General features: G+C 46.6%; 1 protein-coding gene across 5 annotated transcripts in view; it reads left to right on the top strand.

The window, feature by feature from the left end:
- The window catches only part of lrrk1 (leucine-rich repeat kinase 1), a 146,219-nt gene that overhangs the window by 95,897 nt on the left and 33,767 nt on the right, over positions 1-16,555 (top strand). For all 5 annotated transcript variants that reach the window (XM_071400831.1, XM_071400830.1, XM_071400833.1 and 2 more), the window contains 3 exons: positions 10,330-10,527; positions 10,704-10,843; positions 11,113-11,250. In XM_071400831.1, coding sequence (XP_071256932.1) covers positions 10,330-10,527; positions 10,704-10,843; positions 11,113-11,250 — 476 coding nt within the window. The remainder of the gene's footprint in view (positions 1-10,329; positions 10,528-10,703; positions 10,844-11,112; positions 11,251-16,555) is intronic.

Below are 16,555 nucleotides of genomic sequence, written 5' to 3'. Positions count from 1 at the left end.
AGCATCATCATCATCATCTATCACCCTGGTGCTGCTCTCCTCCCTCCTCTCCTCTCTCCTCTCCTCACTCCTCTCCTTACTCCTCTCCTCCCTCCTCTCCTTACTCCTCTCCTCCCTCCCCTCCTCTCGTCCCTCCTTCCCTCTTTTCCTCCTCTCCTCAATCCTCTCCTCCCTCCTCTCCTTACCCCTTTCCTTCCTCTTCTCCTCACTCTTCTCCTCACTCTTCTCCTCCCTCCCCTCCTGCCTTCTCTCCTCCCTCCCCTCCTGCCTCCTCTCCTCCCTCCTCTCCTCCCTCCTCTTCTCCTCACTCTTCTCCTCCCTCCTCTCATCCCTTTTCTCCTGTCTCCTCTTTCTTTCCTCTCCGCCTTGTCCATAGCATCCATAGCATCTCTTTCTCTCTCTTCTATCTCATCTCATCTTTCCCCTTCTCTTGTCTTCTTGTCCCTTAGACAGCCTTTTCTCTCACATTCCTGTATCTTGTACTTGTACTGACATTATCGTGCTTATTGTCTACCCTCATTGGCCCTGCTGTATCAATATACCATGGATTTAAGGTTTTTATGACTTGTTTTGTGCTTATGAAAAGCGCATACAAACTTTAACAAGGATTTGATTGTCTGCTCAAGCTACTGAAAGTTTATTAAATACTGAAATTATTTAAAATAATTGTTCACGCAGAAGATTTCTGTAATATGAAAACATTTTTCTGCTCACGATTGACACAATGGGACTCATTTATCAGAATATTAGGATTGCTTGGGTTGTGTGGACACTTATCTAAACTGTAACATTACACAAACGCCTCTGCCACACTTTGGCAACACTGAAAGTTTGCAGACTTTCGCTGTTAGGAAAACAGCAGTTGATCAACCACGTCTGGCAACACTGAGAACGCTTACACTTCTTGCTGTTAGGAAAATCATTTTGCTTATCACTTGTTGCCAAATAACAGTAACCCAATGTATTGTGTCGTCCTCCGGGCTGCTTGCAGCTCCAGCTCTCGTCTGTCTCCATTGTGTTCAGGGAGAATTGTGTTGAGTTCATAGCCAATGGAGATCTGTGATAGGGTTCCATCACCAGGGACTCAATGGAACAGTTACTCACGACATCCTGCTCCATGGAATATGAAAATGCTGACTGGTCATTTCCGTGTTCGGCCAGTCAGCACATTTTGTTTGTAAAATGTCAGTCCATTTACGAACCTGTGTGTGTGTGTGATACAATCGATGTGATCGAGGCCAAATGGTTTAATGTCCCAGGGACAGGAGATGCTCAATAATCACTTTTATTGCCCTATTGTTTACAATCGAATTACGTTCTGGTAGTATCAGCCAAGCGGTCAAATTCAATCAACAGGCCCCACCCCCTAGCAGTTCATTCCACAGCTTTCGAAAGAGACCCCACCCCCTATCTTTGCCATTATCACTTATGTGACTGCATGGGAAGTGCCATTGAGGGCTATCTCCATTTAAAAGTAGTCAATTTCTTCTTCTACTCATATGTGTATTGGCGGTTTGTAAACAAACTGAAAAGGTACACACCGCCACCTACTGTGCTGGACTGTGTATAGTCTGAACAGGTATAAAGCCAAGGTTGTCACCTGCTGTGATGGACTGTGTATAGTCTGAACAGGTATAAAGCCAAGGTTGTCACCTGCAGTGCTGGACTGTGTATAGTCTGAACAGGTATAAAGCCAAGGTTGTCACCTGCAGTGCTGGACTGTGTATAGTCTGAACAGGTATAAAGCCAAGGTTGTCACCTGCAGTGCTGGACTGTGTATAGTCTGAACAGGTATAAAGCCAAGGTTGTCACCTGCTGTGATGGACTGTGTATAGTCTGAACAGGTATAAAACCAAGGTTGTCACCTGCAGTGCTGGACTGTGTATAGTCTGAACAGGTATAAAGCCAATGTTGTCACCTGCAGTGATGGACGGTGTATAGTCTGAACAGGTATGAAGCCAAGGTTGTCACCTGCAGTGATGGACTGTGTATAGTCTGAACAGGTATAAAGCCAAGGTTGTCACCTGCAGTGCTGGACTGTGTATAGTCTGAACAGGTATAAAGCCAAGGTTGTCACCTGCAGTGATGGACTGTGTATAGTCTGAACAGGTATAAAGCCAAGGTTGTCACCTGCAGTGCTGGACTGTGTATAGTCTGAACAGGTATAAAGCCAAGGTTGTCACCTGCAGTGCTGGACTGTGTATAGTCTGAACAGGTATAAAGCCAAGGTTGTCACCTGCAGTGATGGACTGTGTATAGTCTGAACAGGTATAAAGCCAAGGTTGTCACCTGCAGTGATGGACTGTGTATAGTCTGAACAGGTATAAAACCAAGGTTGTCACCTGCAGTGATGGACTGTGTATAGTCTGAACAGGTATAAAGCCAAGGTTGTCACCTGCAGTGATGGACTGTGTATAGTCTGAACAGGTATAAAGCCAAGGTTGTCACCTACTGTGCTGGACTGTGTATAGTCTGAACAGGTATAAAGCCAAGGTTGTCACCTACTGTGCTGGACTGTGTATAGTCTGAACAGGTATAAAGCCAAGGTTGTCACCTGCAGTGCTGGACTGTGTATAGTCTGAACAGGTATGAAGCCAAGGTTGTCACCTGCAGTGCTGGACTGTGTATAGTCTGAACAGGTATGAAGCCAAGGTTGTCACCTGCAGTGATGGACTGTGTATAGTCTGAACAGGTATGAAGCCAAGGTTGTCACCTGCTGTGCTGGAATGTTTGCTCAGGTCAGGAGTAGCCTATAATTAATTGGCTGACCCCTCCTGCAGACCAGGATAGAATTCACTCATAAAGGCCTCCTAAAGGCCAGACGAGGGGTTCACTCATAAAGGCCTCCTAAAGGCCAGACGAGGGGTTCACTCATAAAGGCCTCCTAAAGGCCAGACGAGGGGTTCACTCATAAAGGCCTCCTAAAGGCCAGACGAGGGGTTCACTCATAAAGGCCTCCTAAAGGCCAGACGAGGGGTTCACTCATAAAGGTCTCCTAAAGGCCAGACGAGGGGTTCACTCATAAAGGCCTCCTAAAGGCCAGACGAGGGGTTCACTCATAAAGGCCTCCTAAAGGCCAGACGAGGGGTTCACTCATAAAGGCCTAAAGGCCAGACGAGGGGTTCACTCATAAAGGCCTCCTAAAGGCCAGACGAGGGGTTCACTCATAAAGGCCTCCTAAAGGCCAGACGAGGGGTTCACTCATAAAGGCCTCCTAAAGGCCAGACGAGGGGTTCACTCATAAAGGCCTAAAGGCCAGACGAGGGGTTCACTCATAAAGGCCTCCTAAAGGCCAGACGAGGGGTTCACTCATAAAGGCCTCCTAAAGGCCAGACGAGGGGTTCACTCATAAAGGCCTCCTAAAGGCCAGACGAGGGGTTCACTCATAAAGGCATCCTAAAGGCCAGACGAGGGGTTCACTCATAAAGGCCTCCTAAAGGCCAGACGAGGGGTTCACTCATAAAGGCCTCCTAAAAGCCAGACGAGGGGTTCACTCATAAAGGCCTCCTAAAGGCCAGACGAGGGGTTCACTCATAAAGGCCTCCTAAAGGCCAGACGAGGGGTTCACTCATAAAGGCCTCCTAAAGGCCAGACGAGGGGTTCACTCATAAAGGCCTCCTAAAGGCCAGACGAGGGGTTCACTCATAAAGGCCTCCTAAAGGCCAGACGAGGGGTTCACTCATAAAGGCCTCCTAAAGGCCAGACGAGGGGTTCACTCATAAAGGCCTAAAGGCCAGACGAGGGGTTCACTCATAAAGGCCTCCTAAAGGCCAGACGAGGGGTTCACTCATAAAGGCCTCCTAAAGGCCAGACGAGGGGTTCACTCATAAAGGCCTAAAGGCCAGACGAGGGGTTCACTCATAAAGGCCTCCTAAAGGCCAGACGAGGGGTTCACTCATAAAGGCCTCCTAAAGGCCAGACGAGGGGTTCACTCATAAAGGCCTCCTAAAGGCCAGACGAGGGGTTCACTCATAAAGGCCTCCTAAAGGCCAGACGAGGGGTTCACTCATAAAGGCCTCCTAAAGGCCAGACGAGGGGTTCACTCATAAAGGCCTCCTAAAGGCCAGACGAGGGGTTCACTCATAAAGGCCTAAAGGCCAGACGAGGGGTTCACTCATAAAGGCCTCCTAAAGGCCAGACGAGGGGTTCACTCATAAAGGCCTCCTAAAGGCCAGACGAGGGGTTCACTCATAAAGGCCTAAAGGCCAGACGAGGGGTTCACTCATAAAGGCCTCCTAAAGGCCAGACGAGGGGTTCACTCATAAAGGCCTCCTAAAGGCCAGACGAGGGGTTCACTCATAAAGGCCTCCTAAAAGCCAGACGAGGGGTTCACTCATAAAGGCCTCCTAAAGGCCAGACGAGGGGTTCACTCATAAAGGCCTCCTAAAGGCCAGACGAGGGGTTCACTCATAAAGGCCTCCTAAAGGCCAGACGAGGGGTTCACTCATAAAGGCCTCCTAAAGGCCAGACGAGGGGTTCACTCATAAAGGCCTCCTAAAGGCCAGACGAGGGGTTCACTCATAAAGGCCTCCTAAAGGCCAGACGAGGGGTTCACTCATAAAGGCCTCCTAAAGGCCAGACGAGGGGTTCACTCATAAAGGCCTCCTAAAGGCCAGACGAGGGGTTCACTCATAAAGGCCTCCTAAAGGCCAGACGAGGGGTTCACTCATAAAGGCCTCCTAAAGGCCAGACGAGGGGTTCACTCATAAAGGCCTCCTAAAGGCCAGACGAGGGGTTCACTCATAAAGGCCTCCTAAAGGCCAGACGAGGGGTTCACTCATAAAGCCCTCCTAAAGGCCAGACGAGGGGTTCACTCATAAAGGCCTCCTAAAGGCCAGACGAGGGGTTCACTCATAAAGGCCTCCTAAAGGCCAGACGAGGGGTTCACTCATAAAGGCCTCCTAAAGGCCAGACGAGGGGTTCACTCATAAAGGTCTCCTAAAGACCAGACGAGGGGTTCACTCATAAAGGCCTCCTAAAGGCCAGACGAGGGGTTCACTCATAAAGGCCTCCTAAAGGCCAGACGAGGGGTTCACTCATAAAGGCCTCCTAAAGGTCAGACGAGGGGTTCACTCATAAAGGCCTCCTAAAGGCCAGACGAGGGGTTCACTCATAAAGGCCTCCTAAAGGCCAGACGAGGGGTTCACTCATAAAGGCCTCCTAAAGGCCAGACGAGGGGTTCACTCATAAAGGCCTCCTAAAGGCCAGACGAGGGGTTCACTCATAAAGGCCTCCTAAAGGCCAGATGAGGGGTTCACTCATAAAGGCCTAAAGGCCAGACGAGGGGTTCACTCATAAAGGCCTCCTAAAGGCCAGACGAGGGGTTCACTCATAAAGGCCTAAAGGCCAGACGAGGGGTTCACTCATAAAGCCCTCCTAAAGGCCAGATGAGGGGTTCACTCATAAAGGCCTCCTAAAGGCCAGACGAGGGGTTCACTCATAAAGGCCTCCTAAAGGCCAGACGAGGGGTTCACTCATAAAGGCCTCCTAAAGGCCAGACGAGGGGTTCACTCAGCAGGGTGATAGATGGTGATGCTATCTGATCGATCAATAATGCTTCTTATAATTGGATTTGTCACAATGTGTTTCCCAGCAGCTTAGATCTAAGCCACAAAGTGCCAGCAGATAACACAGCCATTCCCTAGGTAAGAAGAGATCATAAGATGTGAGATTAAAGGGGCATCATCTAAAATGAAGCCCCCTTAAGGAAACAAGGAGAATTGCAACAACGCAGCCTGAACTCTCCCCCCTCCCCCGCAACCTCAGTGGAGACTTGCTTTTGAGTCTCTTACTTTCAGTTTTGTCCACAAGCTTCAAACAGCTGAAAATACTATGTATTGTTATTGAAAGACATTTGGTAGTGATTGAGATGGTACATCAACTGAAATTAAACCAGCAATGTAGGTGTTTAGCAGCCAGGAAATGGCAGCGCGATATCTACATGTTCAGTCGTGAGGAGAGGACCACACGTCTGAGTGATGCTGATCGAAGAGAGGGAGGGTGCAGCCTTCCAATTTGACAACAAAAGACAGACCAGCTTTGGTTGAAGAAAAGGAAGACTGCACCATAAGAATGCAATTTTGCCACAGAATGCATTTATTTTTTTGTATATATATCACTTTTTTATATTGTGAAACACTATCATTCCACACTTAAGGCAGATATATTAAGGACATTTTCTGAAATTACAATGCTGAGCCTCCACCCATACACACAACAATGTTGAAATACCAGCCTATTGAGGTGTGTGTGGGTATATCCTGTGTTCATACAGGCGTTACAGAGGGGATATTTGTGCAGTTTAACGTTTACAAACGTGACCGGAGAGATACACACTAGTATATCCCATGTCTTCAGAGACCATTATCTACATCAAACAACATTATCCAAACGTTATCCTTCAACCTCTGTCTGATGTGACAGAACAGTGATATACTGTAGGAGTAAAGTCAGCATTACCCTGCTCCCACACTGGGAAAATAGAACATCTATCTCCCCCAGTCCTCTCTCTCTCTCCTACCACCATCTCTCTCGCTTTCAGCCCTCTCCCTCTCTTTTGTCTCTCTGTCTTTCCCATTCCTCTTTCTTTTTCCTCTAGACCTATCCCTCGCTCTCTCTCTTTTCTCCCCCTCTCGCTATCTCTCTTTTCTCCCTCTCTCTCTCTCTCTTTTCTCCCTCTCTCTCTTTTCTCCCTCTCTCTCTCTCTCCCGCCCTCTCTTTTCTCCTTCTCCCTCTCTCTCTTTTCTCCCTCTCTCTCTTTTCTCCCTCTCCCTCTCTCTCTTTTCTCCCTCTCTCTCTTTTCTCCCTCTCTCTCTTTTCTCCCCCTCTCCCTCTCTCTCTTTTCTCCCTCTCTCTCTTTTCTCCCTCTCTCTCTTTTCTCCCCCTCTCTCTCTCTCTTTTCTCCCTCTCTCTCTTTTCTCCCTCTCTCTCTTTTCTCCCGCCCTCTCTTTTCTCCCTCTCTCTCTTTTCTCCCGCCCTCTCTTTTCTCCCTCTCTCTCTTTTCTCCCTCTCTCTCTTTTCTCCCCCTCTCTCTTTTCTCCCCCTCTCTCTTTTCTCCCCCTCTCTCTCTTTTCTCCCTCTCTCTCTTTTCTCCCTCTCTCTCTTTTCTCCCTTTTCTCCCTCTCTCTCTTTTCTCCCTCTCTCTCTTTTCTCCCTCTCTCTCTTTTCTCCCTCTCTCTCTTTTCTCCCCCTCTCTCTTTTCTCCCCCTCTCTCTTTTCTCCCTCTCTCTCTTTTCTCCCCCTCTCTCTTTTCTCCCCCTCTCTCTTTTCTCCCCCTCTCTCTTTTCTCCCTCTCTCTCTTTTCTCCCTCTCTCTCTTTTCTCCCTCTCTCTCTTTTCTCCTTCTCTCTCTTTTCTCCCTCTCTCTCTTTTCTCCCTCTCTCTCTTTTCTCTCTCTCTCTCTCTCCCACCCTCTCTTTTCTCCTTCTCCCTCTCTCTCTTTTATCCCTCTCTCTCTCTGTCCATCCCCACTTTCTGAGGTCAATCCCCAAGGTGATCTGAAATAACCCTGCTGATCTGACTGGACCAAGGGGTCAAACTCTATTGTTCCAGTCTAGTGACTCTAGACCAGGTCGGACATGCTGCACTGTAGTAGTAAAGATAGTTTATTAGCCTCCAAAGAGCAATTTTCTTTGCAGCAAGTGGTCAAAAGCCATACAGACATCACGCTGTATATGTAGCAGTATATCTTCCTTTCCTGTCTGCCCCGAGCTGGGCGTGAACCAGGGGTCTGCTATGCTGTATGTAGGACGGTGTAGAGCAGGGGTCAACAGGCGGCCCGCTGGCCAAAACCGGCCAGCAAACTGATTTAAATCTGTAAAATCACCAGGAATTCAACAAAAAGATATATTTAGGAAATCTGTATTTCCCCAAATAAAAAAGAGACATGTAAAAAAATATCTATATATTTTTGGGCTTAGTTGTGGTCAGTTTGCAGTGTTCAAATTCTTATGATTATTTTTCGTCCTCCCGACCATTCGCTCTAACAAAAATCATCCCGTTGCTGAATCTAGTTTCCAACCCCTGGTGTGGAGGTTGAATACAGCGCTGTCGAAACCAGAAACCTAATACTTCTCATTAGCCTTTATGGAAAGAGAGAGGGACCCCAGCACAGCAGGCACCTGTAACCAAAACCATTAACACACACGTGTCAACACACACACACACGTCAACACATACACACACGTCAACACATACACACACACACACATCTATCTATTAATGGGCTATCACTTTTTTGGTAAACAGCTGAGGAATGGGTCTGGAGAAATATAACCACTCATGTTATAAGTTACATTCCTCAAGAATCAATGGTTATATTTCATAGATTTTTGTCTAAAAAGGGATGTACATATCCCAGATGTTCTCTGTTAAAAAGGCCACAACAGCCCCTCTCTCTGGCCAGCCCTATTAACAAGGCTAGGGGTGTATATCTGCCCCCGGTAACTGGAACCATGGTTTTTTTCATGGGGTTTTGTAAGCTCTGCCCATGTCTAGAGCCACACAGAGGGACTATATGATTTATTTTACAAATCTATCCGTCAATTTTATGATTATATGATTTGAAGCAGCATTTACGTTTCAAAGTGGATCTTCGTGTTTTGACTCCATGTTTGACTCCATGTTTGACTCCATGTTTGACTCCATGTTTTGACTCCATGTTTTGAATCCATGTTTTGACTCCATGTTTTGACTCCATGTTTGACTCCATGTTTTGACTCCATGTTTGACTCCATGTTTGACTCCATGTTTTGACTCCATGTTTGACTCCATGTTTTGACTCCATGTTTTGACTCCATGTTTTGACTCCATGTTTGACTCCTCCATGTTTTGACTCCATGTTTTGAATCCATGTTTTGACTCCATGTTTTGACTCCATGTTTGACTCCATGTTTTGACTCCATGTTTGACTCCATGTTTGACTCCATGTTTTGACTCCATGTTTGACTCCATGTTTTGACTCCATGTTTTGACTCCATGTTTTGACTCCATGTTTGACTCCTCCATGTTTTGACTCCATGTTTTGACTCCATGTTTGACTCCATGTTTGACTCCATGTTTGACTCCAGCCACCCCAGTCATAAACTGTTCTCTCTGCTACCACACGGCAAGCAGTACCGGAGCGCCAAGTCTAGGACCAAAAGGCTCCTTAATAGCTTCTACCCCCAAGCCATAAGACTGCTGAACAGCTTATCAAATGGCTAACCAGACTATTTGCATTGATCCCCCCTCCCTTTTTTTAATGCTGCTGTTACTCACTGTTTATTATCTATGCATAGTCACTTTACCCCTACCTACATGTACATATTACTTCAATGACCTGGACTAACCTGTACCCCCACACATTGACTCAATACCAGTACCCCCTGTATATAGCCTCCTTATTGTTATTTTATTGTTGCTCTTTTATTTTTTTACTTTAGTTTATTTAGTAAATATTTTCTTAAGTCTTATTTTTCTTAAAACTGTATTTTTGGTTAAGGGCTGGTAAGAATTTGGCGCATATTATTATTTTTTTTAATTATTATTATTTTTTTTTACCTTTATTTAACTAGGCAAGTCAGTTAAGAACAAATTCTTATTTTCAATGACGGCCTAGGAACAGTGGGTTAACTGCCTGTTCAGGGGCAGAACGACAGATTTGTACCTTGTCAGCTCGTCAGCTATATGACAAATAAAATGTGATTTGATGTGTGACTGTTATCTTTCCTCTCCTCCCTCCCTCCCTTCCTGACCCACACCCCCCTCTCCTCACCCCACTCCCCTCCCCCTCTCCTCTCCTGACCCACACCCCCCTCTCCTCACCCCACTTCCCTCCTCCTCGCCTCTCCTGACCCACACCGCACCCCCTCTCCTCACCCCACTCCCCTCCTCCTCTCCTCTCCTGACCCACACCCCCCTCTCCTCTCCTGACCCCACCCCCTCTCCTCACCCCACTCCCCTCCTCCTCTCCTCTCCTGACCCCACTCCCCTCCCCCTCTCCTCACCCCACACCCCTCTCCTCACCCCACTCCCCTCCTCCTCTCCTGACCCCCACCCCACTCTCCTCACCCGACCCCCCTCTCCTCACCCCACTCAACCTCCTCCTCTCCTGACCCCACTCCCCTCCTCCTCTCCCGACCCCACACTCCTCACCCAACCCCCTCTCCGCACCTCACTCCCCTCCTCCTCTCCTGACCCCACCCCTCTCTCCTCACCCCACTCCCCTCCTCCTCTCCTCACCCCACCCCCTCTCCTCACCCCACTCCCCTCCTCCTCTCCTCACCCCACTCCCCTCCTCTTCTCCTGACCCCACCCCTCTCTCCTCACCCCACTCCTGTCCCTCCACCAGACACCATGATGAAGCACCTTCAGTCCATGCACGCGTGCCGGAGCTTCTCAGAGTTCCGCCAGGAGGCCAGCATGCTCCACTCCCTGCAGCACCCGTGCATCGTGCCCCTGGTGGGAATCAGTATCCACCCGCTCTGCTTCGCCCTGCAGCTGGCTCCCCTGGGCAGCCTCAACATTGTGCTGGAGGACAGACATAAAGGTATGAAGAAGGAGAGAGAGACAAAGACTGACACACCAGACAGGCAGACAGGGAGAGAGATGGCGAGAGAGAGAGATCCACAGCTAGAGAGATCCCCAATGCTGAGAATCTTCTCCACACAAGTTCTGAAAACATTTTAAACTTGCCCTTTTAACTCCACCCCCCCTCCCCATCAGGCTCCAGGTACATGCCCCTGGGTCACATGCTCACCTTCAAGGCAGCCTATCAGATCGCAGCGGGGCTGGTCTACCTGCACAGGAAGAACATCATCTTCTGTGACCTCAAGTCAGACAACATCCTGGTGTGGTCCCTGGAGGTAGGTGATTAGTATGAAGGGCAGAATTCCAAATCGACCCCTAGCCACTATGTCTGAGCTGTTCAATTCCAGTCCTGGAAAGCCGAAACACTTCAGTTTTTTTGTTTTTACCTGATAGTTAAATGCACTCGCCTGGTGTCCCAGATCTGAATCAGTCCCTGGTGAGAAGGAGAGGAGGAAAACCAGAAGTGTTTTAGCCCTCCCGGTAGTAAAGAAAAGTGTTGCATGTTTGTGTGAAGTTGTCATAATCCTTGTTTGTCTCATCCTAGGTGTGTGACCCGGTGAATATCAAGCTGTCGGACTACGGCATCTCGCGCCAGTCCTTCCATGAGGGGGCACTGGGGGTGGAGGGCACGCCGGGGTACCAGGCCCCCGAGATACGCCCAGGCATCGTTTATGATGAGAAGGTAGATGATTAGAAGGTCTATGGTGGCAGGTAACCTAGCGGTTAAGAGCGTTGGGCCAGTAACCGAATGGTCGCTGGTTCGAATCCCTGAGCTGACTAAGTGAAAAATCTGTCGAGGGCCTCTTGAGCAAGGCACTTAACCCTAATTCCTCTAAGTTTTTCTGGATAAGAGCGTCTGCTAAATAACTAGAATGTCAATGTGAAATGTAAGGTAGTGCCTACTACACCTGGGGTCAACTACATACAAATACTTAATCTGTACTTGATTTACTCTGCCTGGTACAAAGGAACCAATGGAATAGTCCCAATAGGGACTCACTACAATCTTCAAACTGTCTTTATTTGTTCTATAGGTTGTTGTTTTAGTATAACATACAACTGTATACCTATTTATGTCTGTGTGGTGGTATTTTTTTATATTTTATTTAACTATGTCAGTTACGAACAAATTCTTATTTTCAATGATGGCCTAGGAACAGTGGGTTAACTGCCTTGTTCAGCTCAGGGATTCGATCTTGCAACCTTTCGGTTACTAGTCCAATGCTCTAACCACTAGGCTACCTGCCGTATGTGGTAACTGTACTGACCAACATTTCCTTGTATTTAGGCTAGTGCTATTGACTGTATTAGGGTAATATTACTGACTGTATCATTTAGGGTAATGGTACTGAATATCATTTAGGTACCCCCGACGGCATTGCGCGTACCCCAGTTTGGGAATACCTGCCCTAAATGATAGTCACATTTTTACAACAAAAAAAATAATATATATATATATACAGTGGGGAGAACAAGTATTTGATACACTGACGATTTTGCAGGTTTTCCTACTTACAAAGCATGTAGAGGTCTGTAATTCTTATCATAGGTACACTTCAACTGTGAGAGACGGAATCTAAAACAAAAATCCAGAAAATCACATTGTATGACTTTTAAGTAATTAATTTGCATTTTATTGCATGACATAAGTATTTGATACATCAGAAAAGCAGAACTTAATATTTGGTACAGAAACCTTTGTTTGCAATTACAGAGATCATACGTTTCCTGTAGTTCTTGACCAGGTTTGCACACACTGCAGCAGGGATTTTGGCCCACTCCTCCAAACAGACCTTCTCCAGATCCTTCAGGTTTCGGGGCTGTCACTGGGCAATACGGACTTTCAGCTCCCTCCAAAGATTTTCTATTGGGTTCAGGTCTGGAGACTGGCTAGGCCACTCCAGGACCTTGAGATGCTTCTTACGGAGCCACTCCTTAGTTGCCCTGGCTGTGTGTTTCGGGTCGTTGTAATGCTGGAAGACCCAGCCACGACCCATCGCCAATGCTCTTACTGAGGGAAGGAGGTTGTTGGCCAAGATCTCGCGATACATGGCCCCATCCATCCTCCCCTCAATACGGTGCAGTCGTCCTGTCCCCTTTGCAGAAAAGCATCCCCAAAGAATGATGTTTCCACCTCCATGCTTCACGGTTGGGATGGTGTTCTTGGGGTTGTACTCATCCTTCTTCTTCCTCCAAACACAGCGAGTGGAGTTTAGACCAAAAAGCTCTATTTTTGTCTCATCAGACCACACGACCTTCTCCCATTCCTCCTCTGGATCATCCAGATGGTCATTGGCAAACTTCAGACGGGCCTGGACATGCGCTGGCTTGAGCAGGGGGACCTTGCGTGCGCTGCAGGATTTTAATCGATGACGGCGTAGTGTGTTACTAATGGTTTTCTTTGAGACTGTGGTCCCAGCTCTCTTCAGGTCATTGACCAGGTCCTGCCGTGTAGTTCTGGGCTGATCCCTCACCTTCCTCATGATCATTGATGCCCCACGAGGTGAGATCTTGCATGGAGCCCCAGACCGAGGGTGATTGACCGTCATCTTGAACTTCTTCCATTTTCTAATAATTGTGCCAACAGTTGTTGCCTTCTCACCAAGCTGCTTGCCTATTGTCCTGTAGCCCATCCCAGCCTTGTGCAGGTCTACAATTTAACCCTGATGTCCTTACACAGCTCTCTGGTCTTGGCCATTGTGGAGAGGTTGTAGTCTGTTTGATTGAGTGTGTGGACAGGTGTCTTTTATACAGGTAACGAGTTCAAACAGGTGCAGTTAATACAGGTAATGAGTGGAGAACAGGAGGGCTTCTTAAAGAAAAACTAACATGTCTGTGAGAGCCGGAATTCTTACTGGTTGGTAGGTTTTCAAATACTTATGTCATGCAATAAAATGCAAATTAATTACTTAAAAGTCTTTGTTTTTGTTTAAGATTCCGTCTCTCACAGTTGAAGTGTACCTATGATAAAAATGACAGACCTCTACATGCTTTGTAAGTAGGAAAACCTGCAAAATCGTCAGTGTATCAAATACTTGTTCTCCCCACTGTATATATTTGTTTTGTATTTTTGTTTTGAAGAAAAAAAATGTTCTTCACATTTTCAAACAGTCCATTTATATTTTCCAACGGGGCTATACATTTGGGTGAGGTTTTTTTCTCACCTGAGTAGCCTCGTTTAACTGCCAAAAAATGTAATTGAACCATCTAGTGTTCAGCGAAATAACAACACAATGTCAAATACAGGTAGCCTAGTCAAAGAATTAACATCCAATCACATTAACTGTTACTCTCTCGCAGGAATTCCACTAACGGTCCATATGTAGCCAAACATAGCTGCTGCTCATTTCCGTTTGCGCAAAAATGTATAAATGGTTAAAAAAACTAAGGCCCGCGTCCATAGAGACACATACCAGCTCTACTGGTAGTACTGCTACTACCAGCAGTACTATACCTGCACCTGTCGACGACACAAGTCGTTCTGCTTCCATGAGCACATCCAATGCTAGCATCAGTAATTCTACATTTATGTTAGCCCAGCTAGCATGGACACTGACAGTTGTGAATCTGATGCAGCCGAAGAGCTACTGCCCCCTTATCCAGGAAAGCACCGAACAACAGAATGGGACTTTGGACCATCGAAGAGGTGCAAATATGATGAGAACTACATTGATTTGGGGTTCTCTTATATTGGGAGTAGTGCCTTTCCTCAGCCACAGTGTGTTATATGTGCAAAAGTACTGTCTCACAACTCGATGAAACCTTCACTCTTGCGCAGACATTTAGAAACAAAACATGCCAATTTGAAAAATAAGCCACGGGAGTTTTTGGAGTGAGAATTAAGATGACTTTCGAGTAGTAAGACATGTATAAAAGCAACAGATACCATTAATAAGAAGGGGCTAGAAGCGTCTTATATGGTGAGCTACCGAGTGGCTAGGACAGGCAAGCCCCATACTATTGTGGAGGACTTAATTCTTCCTGCTACCGCAGATATGGCTGGGACAATACTGGGGGAAAAGGCCCAAAAAACTATACAGACAATGCCTTCATCAAACAACACTGTTTCACGACGCATCAGTGACATGGCAGGAGATATTTTGAAACAATTACTGCTTCGCATACAAGCCAGTGAATTCTGTAGAAAAGATGGATAGGTCAACAGACGTGGCAGGCTTGGCACAGCTCCAGGTAAATGTCCGTTACGTTTATGGGAGGTCAATTAAGGAAGACATCCTCTTCTGGAAACCAGGACAACAGGAGAGGATATTTTTAAAGTACTGGACAGCTTTGTGACATCAAATGGACTTTGGTGGTCAAAATGTGTTGGTATCTGTACTGATGGCGCAAAAGCCAAGACAGGGAGACATAGTGGAATGGTAACGCGTGTGCAAGCAGTTGCTCCCGACGCCACTTGGGTACACTGCAGCATCCACCGAGAGGCTCTTTCTGCCAAGGGAATGCCTGACAGCTTGAAAGATGTTTTGGGACACTACAGTGAAAATGGTTAACTTTGTTAAAGCAAGGCCCCTGAACTCTCGTGTATTTTCTGCACTATGCAATGATATGGGCAGCGACCATGTAACGCTTTTACAACATACAGAAGTGCGCTGGTTGTCAAGGGGCAAAGTATTGACACGTTTTTTTGAATTGAGAGACGAGCTTCAAGTTTTCTCTACCGACCATAATTTTCACTTGTCTGACCGCTTGCATGATGATGAGTTTCTCACACGAATGATCTGAATCTAGGATTACAGGGACTCTCCGCAACTATATGCAATGTGCGGGACAAAATTGAGGCTATGATTAAGAGGTTGGAGCTCTTCTCTGTCTGCATTAACAAGAACAACACACAGGTCTTTCCATCATTGTATGATTTTTTTTGTGTGCAAATGAACTCAAGCTTACAGACAATGTCAAATGTGATATAGCGAAGCACCTGAGTGAGTTGGGTGTGCAATTACGCAGGTACTTTCCCGAGACGGATGACACAAACAACTGGATTCGTTATCCCTTTCATGCCCTGTCTCCAGTCCACTTACCGAGAGCCTCATCCAAATTACAACAAGCGGTTCTGTGAAAATTGAATTTAATCAGAAGCCACTGCCAGATTTCTGGATTGGGCTGCGCTCAGAGTATTCTGCCTGGCAAATCACGCTGTTAAGACTCTGATGCCCTTTGCAACCACGTTCCTATGTGAGAGTGGATTCTCGGCCATCACTAGCATGAAAACTAAATACAGGCACAGACGGTGTGTGGAAAATGATTTAAGACTGAGACTCTCCAATACAACCCAACATTGCAGAGTTATGTGCATCCTTTCAAGCACAACCTTCTCATTAACCTGTGGTGAGTTATTCACAATTTTTAATTAACAAATAAGGTTTTATATGTAAGATGGCTAAATAAAGAGCAAAATTATTGATTATTATTATTATTTGTGCCCTGGTCCTATGAGCTCTTTGTCACTTCCCACGAGCCGGGTTGTGACAAACTCACACTCATTCTTATGTTTAATAAATGTATCGTATAGTGTGCGTGTGGCAGGCTTACAATGATGACAAATAACAACATTTGAGAGTGCGATGACCCTGGTACTGGAGGGGGTACACAGCTGGAGGTTGAATGTTTGAAGGGGTACGGGACTATAAAAAGTTTGGGAACCACTGATTTAGGGTAATGTTACTGACTGTATCATTTAGGGTAACGGTACTGAGTGTATCATTTAGGGTAACGGGACTGACTGTATCATTTAGGGTAACGGTACTGACTGTATCATTTAGGGTAACGGGACTGACTGTATCATTTAGGGTAACGGTACTGATAGGTACTGACTGTATCATTTAGGGTAACGGTACTGATAGGTACTGACTGTATCATTTAGGGTAACGGTACTGATAGGTACTGACTGTATCATTTAGGGTAACGGTACTGAGTGTATCATTTAGGGTAACGGTACTGACTGTATCATTTAGGGTAACGGTACT

The sequence above is a fragment of the Salvelinus alpinus genome, chromosome 5 (assembly GCF_045679555.1).
Source record: "Salvelinus alpinus chromosome 5, SLU_Salpinus.1, whole genome shotgun sequence".
NCBI classification, from domain to species: Eukaryota; Metazoa; Chordata; class Actinopteri; order Salmoniformes; family Salmonidae; genus Salvelinus; species Salvelinus alpinus.
This window is presented reverse-complemented; position numbering and strand designations above follow the sequence as displayed.